This window comes from Malurus melanocephalus, unplaced genomic scaffold, assembly GCF_030028575.1.
Source record: "Malurus melanocephalus ecotype Western Australia unplaced genomic scaffold, MMel_1.1 scaffold_71, whole genome shotgun sequence".
NCBI classification, from domain to species: Eukaryota; Metazoa; Chordata; class Aves; order Passeriformes; family Maluridae; genus Malurus; species Malurus melanocephalus.
This window is the reverse complement of record NW_026623303.1, coordinates 1,425,172-1,438,921: the sequence shown is the minus strand read 5'-3', so window position 1 is coordinate 1,438,921 and position 13,750 is coordinate 1,425,172. Positions and strand designations below refer to the sequence as shown.

Here is a 13,750-nt window from a genome sequence, read left to right as displayed (position 1 = left end):
AAAAAAAAAAAAAAAAAAAAAAAAAGGTCCATGACTTGCTCATATTTATTTTCAATTATTTATGGTTGAGCATGCTGCACTAGGTCAGGGTCCAGCATTTAATTGTGGTTAGTGACTTACCTGTTTAAGTTAAACACAACTCTGTGTTGCTGGTAAGTGATACATTGTGCTGTTAACTGTATCTTGCGTGACTGGACTCTATCTGCTGTAAAAAATACGCTCCTTTCAACCTGGTTATTTTTATTTCTAGATGAACTTTGGACTTACAGTATCAGTATGATATTTTGACTTTTTATCTTTGTACCTAGCAGAAAGAGAAGTAGCCAAGTATAAAACACAGAGCTTCTGCTGAACAAGAGCAGTAGCAGAGTACAAGGAAAGAGACAATGTCTTCTGAAACAGTCCAACAGGAAAGTCAMACACCTCCAATAAAGCAACCTGGATGGGTAAGCTGGATTTCCTCCCTTTCGTTTTGATGCTTTTGCTAATGAATAACTGGGATTTTGCCTCAATTGCTTTTATTGAAGAGAGAAATAGGTGTCTGTTAGTTTAAGCATATAGATGGAGAGAGGAAAGGACAGTGTGTTATTTTTTTCTGGCTCACTATGTTCAGAAGGCTAGGAGTTGTGAATCTTAAGGTTAAGGCTCTGATTTATGCCCAAGTTACAAGCTGGCAGACCCGTGATGTCTGAGTACAAGTCCAGTACAACCTGTCCCCATAAAGTTCTGCATGCACATGTCTTTGTATTCAGAAGGGCAGGAGGGAACAGTACGGACAAGAATCTGGTCTCCAGCTGTACAGAAGATGAATATTCTCCTCTGATGGAGGAATTGAGGAATTTAAATATGGTATGATTTCTTGCGAACCAGTCACTGCCAGCGGGCAGCAATATTGGGCTGAGCTGCAAGGAAGGGGCACAAGTGACAGCAGGGTGACAGGGCCTTGGGCTTCAGGGACAGGGAGCATAGTCCCACAGCACCCAAAATGAGGAGTGTAGATCCAATGATGTTAACCAGGGTCAGCCTACAGCCAATTCAGTGATTGCCAGGCAAGTCCATGGGAATAAGGCAAGTCTGATGATAAGCCAGGYGATGAAGGTAGCAAGGCAAGGTAATGATCCCCATGGTATGCCTACAGCACAGTTAAGGCAAGGGCCTGAGTTTATATACAGCTCCTGAGCTGAAGGGCAGGGGCCCTGAGCAAAGCTTCTTGCAGCATTCTGCAAGTGTTGCTGTTTTCACAAGTCTAATTCAGTGTTACACAACTGTGCCATGTCAACTTTGAACCCCAGCAACTAAACCCCTGGCAGGGTGTGTTTGGAGGCAGAAAGGCTGCAAAGCCTGTTGGTGCAGTTAGGGCTCTGACAGTCATTTCCTTATCTTCCAGTCAGCCTGTTTGAATTTTACTGTATTTGCTAAGACCTTGCTCTGAAACCAGTTTGAAGTAATTCTCTATGGTCTGGAGTGGAGTCAGTTCTGTGTTGTTTACCCAAGCAGCACCACCATTCTTGGGACCAGTGYTTGAAGAAAGGCTGAGATATTAATTACCTAAAATGTGAAATGTATGGGTGTGACCAATAAGTAAATTTCATTATCATTGCTGCTGTAAAATCATAGATCAGTCAGGCATAAAGTGAGGCAGAATCCTGGAACAGATGAATGTGCTCTTTTTCCCAAGACATTGCTTGTTCTGTGATGTCTGTTTTTTTTCTTTCAAGAAGACATGTTTGAAGATGTTGTGTTTTTCCAGAAAAATATTAAAATTTCAACTAATTTTAACTTAATAACTCTTTCTCTCCCTTGTCTTTTCTTGCTGAGCACAATATCATGGTATGGAATTAGAATATCTCTTGGATCAGCTGGGGTCAGCTGCCCAAGCTGTGTCTTGTGCACTTCCAGCTGAGGTGCTGGTGGGGCAGACTGTGAAACACAAAAGGCTTTGCCTCTATGTAAGCTCTACTCAGCAGTAACTAAAACATCCCTGTATTGTGAACACTGGTTTAGTCACAAATCCAAAACCTAGCACCATGCCAGTTACTATGGAGAAAGTAAACTCTTGTTCCAGTCAAAACGGTACACCCATTAATTTCATGTGTCTGATAATAACACTAAATTGCTAACACCAAGTCTTTTCTTAAAGAAGGAAAAGCAATCTTCTTATGTCTACATGACAACACCTTGGATAGTAGAATGCAAGAGAGAATATGGTTACTTTTTCCTCACAATCACCATGGGTGAAAAAAGAGCTACCTTAAACTCAGAGAAGTCTGTTGGTGGCCTAATTTGTATTGAGGTGAAGCCAGTGTGGTTGAGTTCAGTTAATGCCATGGATATATTTAAACTGCTCAGAGAGAAAGTTCTGCTAGTGGGGAGTCTGGCAGAGTTTACGTTAACCTTCTGAATACTTGCAAAATCTGCTATTTCTGAACTTCAGTTGATTTCTGTACAGAGCAGAACTTAATTTTTGAAAACCACCACTCTATCTTTATTTCCTGTCATTTTCTTTCTGGGAGATATAATGTAGCTCATGAGAATGCAATGACTAACAGATATAAAGCAATATGCTTCTGGGTAAGCAGCAGCTGAGCAATTTTAGGAAAGTAAAAACCTGGCTTAAGCTTAAAACCTATGTAGTTCTTTCTGTTTCTGTATTGGGGTATCAAGATTTCATCACACTGCTAACAACAGAATAAGGAATTTTGCTTGGGGGTATTTTGTATTTTATTTGTTTTTAAAATAATTTATCTTCTTTAATTTTTTTTTTCTTCCTGTGAGATTACATTCAGCAAGCTAATCCACATTTCTGCTTTCAGCCAATGTTCTTTTGCCCCATCTCCCAAATTGAAGATAGAGAGATTGCAAGGATCCGTAAAGAATGCAAACAGGAAAGTTTCTGGCACAGAGGTAAGTGATCCAAAGTCATTCTTACCACACTTACTACACAGAATGACTTCTTGATGTATGGATGCAAAACTGTCTGCAAAATGCCTTTTTGTTCAAAAATTGCTGTTAGTTAACTCTGCCATGTTAAATTAAGCTGAGTGTTCTTAAAAGTTTAATTGTTTGCGTAATTGTTATAGGTAAAAGTGGTTGAAGTGAGGTCTTGTTTAATATGAACTTTAGCAATTGCAGAGTTCACTCTATTCTTGAACTCCATTGTTACAACCACCTTAGGAATGTTTTACTTTGTTACATATTTATTCTTGCCTTTGAATGGGAGGCAGGCATGGTTATGTCTTTGATTTGTGAAATTCTTCCTGTGTTAGGACATATAAAAATTAGAGGTCAGTGTTTTAATGCCTTTTAAGTCCACCTAATCAGTTTGTATCTAAATTACATATCTCCTGAATAGAGAAGATTCAAAAGGGTTTCAGCATTTCATCAGAGCTGCTGTCATTACAAGTGTTGCAGTAGTTAGAGGAGATATWGTGGAAACTATTATTTAATAAATATATATATATATTGCATTACCCCCAGATGTTATAGTGTGGCTGATATCTGGGRCTATGTGAGGACATCCTTGCTGTGAACAGAATGTAATCTGAATGAGTAGATGTAATAGGTAATTAAGACAGTAGGCAAAGTTAGTGTTTAGCAGTAATGTGTTTAACATTAGAAACATATAAAACATTTCATGTGTAATAGAGTATTTACCAAGTAAGTAACAAATTTTGGCTGATACCAACTACTTGCCTTTTCATTTTCACAGCTCTTCCTTTGTCTCTTGGGAGCATGCTTGTCACCCAGGGGCTAATCTCAAAAGGTAAAGATAAAAAAATACATTATTAAAGTGCTCATTTTCAAGATCAATATTCCTCTCACTAATTACCATCATTGTTATGGTGATTTGATCATTATGTATGTGTTGCCACATTCCTTCTTTTGAAAGAGCATGAACTGAAAAGAGAATTCACGAATCCAAAGACTGGTGGCTGGATTCTGTCACCATGATCATGTGTATTTGAGTAGTCTTCACTGGGGCAGCTTCTAGGGTGGAGCATTGTACAGCCTGAGCAGGGGCATTAGAATTGAGTTCTGTAGCTCTGACTTTTGGTTTATTTGAAAAATGCTGGCAAGGGTTTTACAGTGACCATGTATCAGTATGACTGCGGCTTTGGTGCAAAGGAACAAGGAGTACTGCCAAAGTGAGGAGACAGAGAGCTTTCTATAGTGATGGCTCACGTTCTGCAGGCTAACACAAAAGAAAATTGTATTCTGTTTATGTGGTGGATGAGCCTGGTTCCACACATGGCACTTTCAGTTTCTCTGCTGGGGTTCTTGACTGTGTACAAAGTTGAGGTTAGTGTTTTGGGTAAAGAGGGGGGAATCCACCCTGAAGTCTGCTGAGCTGTACCACAAGAGGCTGATGTGGGTTCCCTGCCCTATGAGCTTGTAGGCAGACAGGGAGGGAAGGAGTAAGGGAGATGTGTCAGAGAAGAAGGATTACACATTCAAAAAAGTGAARGCAGCTGCTGATAGCTCCCTTCCCTTTAGGAAGAACACTGGGGCTGTCTCTGTAGCTAACATGCCAGCCTCTGGCACCAGGTACACTTCTCAGTTTCTGCTCATTATACTTGAATGTTTCTGATCAGCTGTGAAATAACAAATGCCCTTATTAAATAATCATTACTGTGTGTCAACAATTGAAGGGGAGTGATTAGAAACAAACAACACTTTTGTTCCTCCCTCCCCTGAGGGACCCAATTTAAAATTGCGTAAATCCCAGCGGGCCMAGGCCTTGTGCTTAGCATAGGCTGAATGCTCCTCTGTCTAAACACTTTCTTCTGATGCTGCACACAGTACCCTGCCTCTAGAAGAAGCTGGAGCTTCTAAGCATCATTATTACTGTCTGAATGCATGTAACAGTGCAACCAGTGTTCGCTTCCCTTCCCTTTGCCACTGTAATTGTGCTATGTGGAGCTCTCTTCTCCAGCATGGCACTCCTCTGCCAGACATAGTTCTCAGAGGAATACTGGTTCCTCCTYCTGAGGTTAACTGGAGGAAGGTGAATTTTGGTGTGAAAGCTAAATCTAATTTTTTGCTTTTCTTTTTTAGCACACTATGTTCTTCTCTTAAAGGCCAGAATGTTTGATCTTTTCTCTCCAGAGAAGGAGGCTAGATATCAGTGGTAYAGTTCTAATCAATAGCCACTGAAAGCTACCAAAGAGCAGTTTCATCCTACTTCTCACAGCACAAGAAGTTGGACCCTTTGTAAGAGATTTAATTTTGCTGTTCTGTACACTGGGTTTGTTTGTGCTGAAACATGCTAAAAACCATTTCTTTTGCAGTGCTGCAAGTGTCACCAGTGGCAGACATGCTGCTTTCATGTTGGGTTACATTCTGGACTCCTGMCTGAACTGGCAGGATTCAAAGTGCAGATTCTCTTCTTCCTGTGACTCTAGGACTGCCATGAAACACATGCACTAAGAACTAGTGGAATGGAAAGTACCCTGATGTACTGAAATCTCAGTTAGTGGACTTCATAYCATCCTCACCTCAAGAAATGCAAAAGCTTGTAGGAAAACTAATGCCCTGGTTTTGAATGTTTGTGAGTTCATAATGATGAATAAGCTTTCTGACCATTTCCTTTTATTGTAGGTGTTTTCTCTGCAAGCCCAAGATTTGGTCCATACCCCAAGATGGCAAGTAAGTTGTTCCCAATTTTAAAAGGAAAGGGCAAGAACAATAAGTGCTGACATTGTGAATTAATTTTATKTTCTAGAATCTGTTTCTCTAAATATTATACCCTTTCCCTGTATGCAGGAATATTATATTCTTTTTCTCTATGCATTGTTTTGGACCAGTTGCTCTCTGTCATGATAAGTAACCAATTTTCAGTAGTTATTGAAGTCACTCCTGTAATCCCTGTATAACTTCACATGTGTTTGTGACATGTTCTGAGAAAATGTGATACACAATTCCTTATATGATTAAAATGAAGCCAATAGCATACTCATGATTTAAGGACTTGTATTAATAATGTCTTGTTGTCTGTCTCTGTAGTTGCTGGWGTCTTAGGTTTTGCCATTGGAAAATTGTCATACATGGGAGAATGCCAAAAAAAGTTTCAGAAAATTGGTATTGCACCATGTGGTCCACAACAAAAAAGGTCTGTGCTTATTAAATTATTAAGCCTAGATCAAAATAGTTTAAAACACAGTAAAAATTATATGCAGCAAAACTATGAATTTAAATTCTGTCATCAGATTCTGAKATAATACTCATAGTCTTTGGTTATATATTGCAATATTAGAAATTACTACACATTCTTCAGAAAATGCAAATTAAACTCAGTGTAATACCTGTGACTAGGACATTCATGATTTAACTAAAATTATTGTACTTTTAGGTGTGATGTGACAACAGTTACTAGTTCTCTTTTCATCTAGTATCATGCTGCTAAGATTGTCCATGTTATCACTTCAGCCTTTTGAGTCTTCCTTTGGAACATAGATCAGGCTGAATATGCTACAGATTTTTTTATAATGTCCTCATATTTTAACGACACTTTCAATCTCAACCTATATTGCAACCTCCCTCTTCTCTGTTGCTTTGCCCAACCTCATATTGTTGTCCCAAACCATGAAGAGCATGAACAGAGAGGGTATTTTCTTCACCTTGCATTTCTAACCATAGGATAGATGGCAATGGTTGGCTTCTGTCACCTTGCACCTCCATGTTTTAGTTATTGTTTTCTCAACTCACATGAAGCACTCCTTCACATCAAGTCAGACTGAGTTCCTTCTCAGCTCCTCCTTCAACTGCCCATTATASCCTTCATTCTCAATATGGCTTCTGGTATAAACCTTTCACTCACAAAACACATAGCCAAAAATCCTATCCAAAAATCATTCTCCTWTGTCTTTTCACATCTTTCCCCCAGACCAACATGAGCTTTTATGCCTATAATAATGCCTGAAAACTTGTTCACTGTTCTTCTGTTTCTCTACTTGTATTCTTCTGCCATGTAACAAAAGAAAACCCAAAATGCTATACACCTAGCTCATAGGTACAATGGCATAGACTGTCTTTGCTGCTTAGAAAATCCTGCTATGTTTTGGTAATTGCGAGAAGGAGTACTCAATACTAATTAATAGGGGTTTACTGGCTGAGACATTTAGATGTCATATTTTGCAGTTTATGCTCCATAAAGCAGTTAAAAAATTGGGATTTTTTTGCCTGTAAATAGGCAAGAGATTACTTCTTCAAGAACTTTTGCCATCATGCTATATGGTTGTATTAGCAGAAATCCAGCAAAATTCTTCAATGTTGTATTTGCTTTCAATGTTGTAGACAGTGTCATCATGCTTGCAAAGAATGTAAAGCAAAATTGGGATCAAATGAGAAAGAAGGTTCAATTCCTTCAGCATCTTAGTCACAGGTAGGCAACCTTGTAATTTTTTTTTTTAAATTCTCATCTTATTTTCCATGTTGAATGGTATTCTTCTTTTGAACAATATAGTGAATATCATAGATTTTAATCCCAGCATTACTTAAGAAAATGTTCTGTCATTTCTGACTAATTTTGTTTCTTAATTTTTGCATTACATACCTTTCATGCTAATTTTAAATTCCTCACCACTGAGGATTTTTTTTAGCTATAACAGAGTATTGCTGATTGACCTAAGTGGAACTAATTTGGATGGACTGCTTGTATTAAAACAAATGCAACTCCTTTTGTTTTACAGAAGGATCAAATAATTATGGATTATGTCAACATTGAAATACTGAGAACTAAAAGCAGACACAGCTGGGTGTGGGTTTTTTGCATTCAGTACTACAGTTTGGCTAGAGCCTTAGTGGGGTAGCATAAGAATGGTGSTAGAGCAGCCTGATGTGGTGGGGCAGGGGACATGGCTCACGTGGTTTTCACCACAGAAAGGGGGAAGTTTCCTTTGTGAAAAAGGAGGGTTTACAGGGTGGAAGGTAGGGCAGTGTTTGAAAGCGCATGCACTCTATGAAAAACAGGCTAGCAACTGGGTTTTTAAAGAATGTTTTTACACTTTGTGCTTGCGGTAAGCTGGCCTGTGTTTCTCACAGGCAGGAGAATGTGTGAAAAATGTTTGCAAATAGCTCAGCTGCATGCAAGAGAGGAGAGYAGAGGGCCTGTTTGAAATCCTGCCATGTGAGTTTATGTAGCTAAGAACAGAAGTCTGATGCAGAAATTGTTGGATTGAGTCTGGCATATATTGTGTAGGAATTTAGACAAGGATATTGATAATGGTCCCTTTCTTACTCTAAAATGTGTGCCTACAGACAGTCTATACGGAGGAATATCCTATCAGAACCTGGTTACTTGCCCAGAAGAGAGATTCTGATGGACTCTTACTATGCAAAACTACGTTGTGGCAGTGAGGATTGTCCTGAAAGAGCCATTAGAATAAAGTCCTGATTTCAATCAACTCTGCCACTGGTTCAGCATTTTCATTTTTTGCCCTCCAGATCAGCTCTCTGCTCTGTTTTGGCATGAGAAAAGGGGTAAAAAAACCTCAAAACTTTCTGAAGGGTTTCTTGCTAGTACCAGCATCAAGGAGGGCATGAGCCAGACTTACATCAATGAATGACACCCTAAATTCGTTAGCAGTGATGAGCTTAAGCTCTTGCACCACTGAGCTGATAAAATGCTTTTGAAAATTTTTCTYTTAAATAAGAACTTATGTAGGCTCACTTACGTCAAATAAGGACCCCAAAGCATGTTTTATATTTAATTGAGGATGGTCACATATTAGCAATTACATGTGTAGAGAAATCAAATATTTATGGTGGGATTTACCTCTGCTGCAGCTTGCTGAACCTTAAATTCAAACAGATTTTGTTTTTCAGCCTTATTCTGTGAGCTGACAATATTTTTTCTGGTGTGCAAGTACAAATTAGCTTTTAAATAAATTCCATATTGTCTCAAATACAAAGGAGTTCTGCAACTTTTTGAGAGGAAGGATGCATGATGCCACATGCCCCTCTCTTTGTTTTCTTCCTGTAATGGGTCCTGGAATTTCTGCTGTGCARCCTGTTCYCTGTTCCAGCTCACRTGTTCATCAAAGACCTCGATTGCTGCACATTTTAACAGCAGSTTAGGTCTTCTTGTTTGGTTTTTAAAAGGGCTTGAAAGCTTATTCAGAAACTTAATTTGAAAACAAATATAAGTGTATTTCTTTCAAGTTTTAATTGCTGTAACTAAAAAGCCATTGTGGTATTTTGAATTTGCCAGAAATTTTGATGGACAGATTTTAGAAACTTAGGAAAATAAGTACTGCAAAAATGTTGTTTTCTAAATTGTTAAACCTCTTTTATGTTTTAATAAAAATTCTTAATTTAGCATTCTGTGCTCTAAGAATGCTGAAACCCTGCTGAGCACTTGCACTATCCRTGCTAAGCATATGGTGCAAGCTCTGGCAGTGCCTAGGAAGACAACCCAGATAAATCCATTTGTGTTTATGAGTCCAAAGGTAGTATCTGTTATCCTCAGGAACTCTGGAGTGTTCTCAGAGAAATCACGAAGAAGCTCCATGTTTCACATKGAAAGCAAGGTGCCACTCACATGAATAACATGTCCTTTTGTTCTATTTACAGATRTGGTGAACATGATAAAAACCTTATGGACCAGCTTCTTTCAAGGCACTTTCTTGTAGACTAGAAATAATAATTTTGTGATTCTATCTCTTGGATTTGGTATAAATTGACTTATTTGAAATAGCTGCATATTTTTACAGAGTTCTGTTTGTACTAAATACCTGTTTCTTGTAATTCACTTTTTTAAATACACTCCTCTCTTCTCAGCACATGTTGGTTTATTTTCTTCTRTTCAGTGCAGTTTAGCTCTCAGTGCTGAAAAATGACATTTGTCTATTGTATTTAGATGCTAGCCATCTTTTGCCGTGGTCCTTGCGGCTGTGTGGGGGTTGGGCGCGGAGTTGGTGTGCGCATGAACGACTGATATGATGGAGCTGGATTGGACAGCTGCTTTGGNATCTTTATATAGCAGGCAAAGTGGTATATGTTGGAATGTTTGTCATCTGTGTCTAACAGAAAGAGTGTGAGGATGTTTAAATGGTTTGCACAGTGATTCAGCTATTCAGTCTCTGAGCTGACCCCTTGGTTATGGATTACTTTAAGAGTACTAAGTTCAATATTATCACACTGCAGTTACTGTGCTGAACCAGTTTCCAACAGGCCACTTTTACACAAAGGTCCACTTTTCCAGAGATAGCAGAAGTGTGTACCACATCCATGAGCAAGAACACACAATAATTTGGAACAATTTATGGTCTGCACAAAATCTGRGGCTATGAGATGTTGAAAAAAACCCCAAACCTACAAGGCTCATGTTCCCTACAAACAGCAGGACRTACAATCTTCCATGAAACATCTCAGGAAATCAAAAGCAGACAGTTTCCCTAAACACAGGGATAGTGCTCACATGGAAATAAATGCACAGCAACTGAAAAGTCTAGGTGTCACTGACAGTCAATGAAGACTGTTTTCTGTGAGTTTTTTCTGTTTGCTTTTATACTATGCCTATGGTTAGTGCCCCTGTTTTGAACAAGCTTCTTTGGGCATCTTTACCTGGACAAGGAGATTCTGCAAGTAAAACACAGAGTACGGAATTGTAAGTATGAATCGGTTACTAAASACAAAGGACATTCTGGATTTAACAAAGTGATTAGACTGAATACYCAGCTCCCTGATGAAGCACTTGGCTAGTCTTTCCTGGCCGAGTACCACCAGGCAGAAGGAGAAGGGTCACACTAGCTAGACTCCCTGTTTTCTTTTTTCCCTATAAAATTTTATACTTTTCTACTTAGTGTTTAGCCTCTTGAATTCCTGAGCTACTAAGAACCTCTGTCTCAACAGGGGCTTCAATTTTACACTTGTTACCTTTCTGCAGTGTTTTTCCAGAGCTCTTTCAGTAGGAGTCAGGGATACATAACAGTTCTGTGTCATAGCTGATGCTTTGTACAGGCAGGTGAGCCTTGGAGAGCCTTCACAGGGGCTCCAGGCAGAAGGGGTTACACAACAACAGAGAAGTCGACCTCCTTTGGGAAAATAATGTAATTGTCAAGGGTGTACTGTGATAGCCATCAAAACTTGTATGGTGACATGTCTTAGCTACTTCCCCTTCATCTGTTATCTGCTGTCAAGATAACAGCAAGAAGATGAAGGTTAGTCATGCCTGGGTTATCTGAGGGAAGCCCTTACATCCAGGTGATGCCAAGGGGACTAATRCATGTGACACAGGACCTTTCATGTCAGATTCTTAGAAGTTATTCTTGTGGTTATTGTTATCTCTTGGGGTTACAGCTTAGCTACCAAACTTTAAATGTAATTTTAGTTATTTTTTAGTTTCAATTACTCTTTTGTAAGAAATATGTATAAAATTTCTTGTCTCCTTTTTTTCTAACTTTGTTTCCATACTTTGCAAAAGGCTGATTAGCTGATTGTGTGGATCTAACTTCAGGAGTTACAGGTATGAAAAAAAGTATGAAAAAAAGGTATGAAAAAAAGACAGTTTTTGAATCTAAGATGTATTAGCACTAAATGTATGCATTTCAAAGGAAAAATGAGCAGATCTAATGGGCAAATTGTTCCTTCAAAGGTCTTTAAAAGCAGTGTTTTGTACTAATAGGTTAGTAGTGCAATTTAATGAGCTAATCTTTGTTGACCTTTACTACTGTGCATTCCATACAAGCAAATTAATGAATTTATTTTTAATCCAAGCAGAAGCCGAATACATTGAATTTAAGGATTACCTGTTTAAAAAAATAGGGAAAGATTTGAGGTAATCACTTGCTTCTTTAATAAGAGGGGAGGAGATCTCCAGGCGGAAAAAGTAGTTGACCTTGCAAAGGTAAACAAAACTTTTCTTGGTGTTTTCTTACATTCATAATAGGCTGTACACTCCCTTTTGGCAGGAAGATGTTACAAAAAGGCTAAAAAGAATCCAATGAACTTACACAGCTTCCTGTGAATCATTTTTATCTGAAAAGTTGGACTTGTTTTCTTCACCTAGAGACAGGGGAGTTCAACTGTGTGCTTAGGCATATCACAGCTTTGTTGAAGTCCACATACTTGTTAAAATCAGGAAACAAAATACCTCCTTCAGCTGTGATACATACAGAGTGAGTAGCTGTATGTAAGCCTCCATGCACTTTATTAAATTATGACTAGAAGAAGGGTGCAAGAGGAAAGCTATAGTGACATTAACCCCAAACAACTGCAATAGACTTCTTACGGGGACTTTTGTATTAGGTGTTTGCAATTGTATTACAAATACAGTTCATTCCAAATTTTAAAAACCAATATGTTTTAGAAGAGAAGGTAGTTGCAGGTTGAAAATAGCACATTCTTGTTTAAATCTTTAGTAGCAGACTCTAGGCAAGCCAGCTGGGCTATAATTCTCCCTTAAAACTGGGAATGAAAGGGACATGGAAGCTCATTATCCAAGTTTTTTACAAATCCCTATTAAAAAAAAAAAGATAAGGGCTTATTGTATTTTTAGAGAAGAATGAGAGAATAGGGCATAATATGCAACAAGTAGTAGGAGGGGAGAGCTCTGGAGTGAACTGGGGCACTCCAGAAGAGAGCAGGTACTGGGACAGAATTTACAACAGAAGTATGATAAGGCCAAGTGGGAAATTTGAAGTGACAGCAATGTTAACTTGGGAACAGCAGCCTCTTCCTCATGACCATTTCTACCAGTGAAAGAGCTGTTGGTAATTTGTCCCACTTACCCAATTTGGTTTTGGCATTACACACAAAAATTCCATTTGAGAGAGAAAAAAAGGGATCCAGCTTCTGACATCAGTATTGCAGTAGGTCCCTATCCTGGAAATACTAAGCCATTGTACTTTGTATGGGTTTGGAAGGTTTTTTGTTTGTTGTGGTTCAGGGTTTTTTGCTTTGTATGGGTTTGGAGGGTTTTTTGTTTGGTTTGGCTTTTTTGTTTTTTTGGGGTTTTTTTTGGTTTTTGTTGTTGTTGTTGTTGTTGTTGTTGTTGTTGTTTTTTTCTTTCTAATAAGTCCTTCAAAAAATAAAAGTTCTCCAGGAAATAAATGAGACTCTTCCCAAGGCCAGTTTAAAATCTAGAAGGCCTGAGAGAGCTTTTGGGGACATGTTAGGGGGCATCTGGTCAACATMTTAACAGATAATCTGATGAAGGAAAACACAAATGTTTCTTGACAAAATTACAGAGGTAGGAAAAAACCTTCATAAGAGAGGCTGACTAATAAACTTCAAAGTCATACAGAAAAATACTAACTGCATCACACAGTTGGTTTTAAATTACTCTAACTTTTTCACTACAGGGGCCTGGGAGCCATTTTGCATAGTTGCAACGCATAGGATCAGCGCKCTATGACAGCCAAAATGCAAGTAGAACATTAACAATTCCCAAGAAAAAAAGTGGGGAAAAAATAGACTTAGACTACAGAGTAATTCTATGGCATGCCCTTGTTTTGAGTATTATGATACTTCCAGTGCATCTCAGAAAATGTACAACACAGAGACAGAAACAGGAGAAAGAAAAAATAAAATAAAAAAGAATAAATAGAAATACAAAGTGGTTTCTTTACAAGAGATTAGGTAACTCGCTTTCCAGGCTGAAAACATCTCAAGGTGAGGAATACTGTGTCTGTAAAAGTGTGAAAGATGAATAGGGGGTGAGTAATTGCTGGTTTTGTAAAATCAAAATTCATTGACATTCAGTGAAATCAGATTTAAAGCAAGCAGAAAAGAAACTTTTCTTTACACAGCA

General features: G+C 38.4%; 1 protein-coding gene across 3 annotated transcripts in view; it reads left to right on the top strand.

The window, feature by feature from the left end:
• The window catches only part of OCIAD2 (OCIA domain containing 2), a 12,821-nt gene extending 3,042 nt beyond the window's left edge, over positions 1-9,779 (top strand). The window contains exons 2-8 of one of the 3 annotated variants that reach the window (XM_057366780.1): positions 312-446; positions 2,814-2,904; positions 3,710-3,763; positions 5,599-5,646; positions 6,004-6,109; positions 7,294-7,381; positions 9,571-9,779. In XM_057366780.1, the coding sequence (XP_057222763.1) occupies positions 387-446; positions 2,814-2,904; positions 3,710-3,763; positions 5,599-5,646; positions 6,004-6,109; positions 7,294-7,375 (441 nt within the window). In that variant the 5' untranslated portion in view covers positions 312-386 and the 3' untranslated portion in view covers positions 7,376-7,381; positions 9,571-9,779. Of the gene's footprint in view, positions 1-250; positions 447-2,813; positions 2,905-3,709; positions 3,764-5,598; positions 5,647-6,003; positions 6,110-7,293; positions 7,382-8,256; positions 8,775-9,570 lie in introns of those variants that run through there. The other 2 variants (XM_057366779.1, XM_057366781.1) reach the window with 2 other exon arrangements.
• Positions 9,780-13,750: the final 3,971 nt, after the last annotated feature.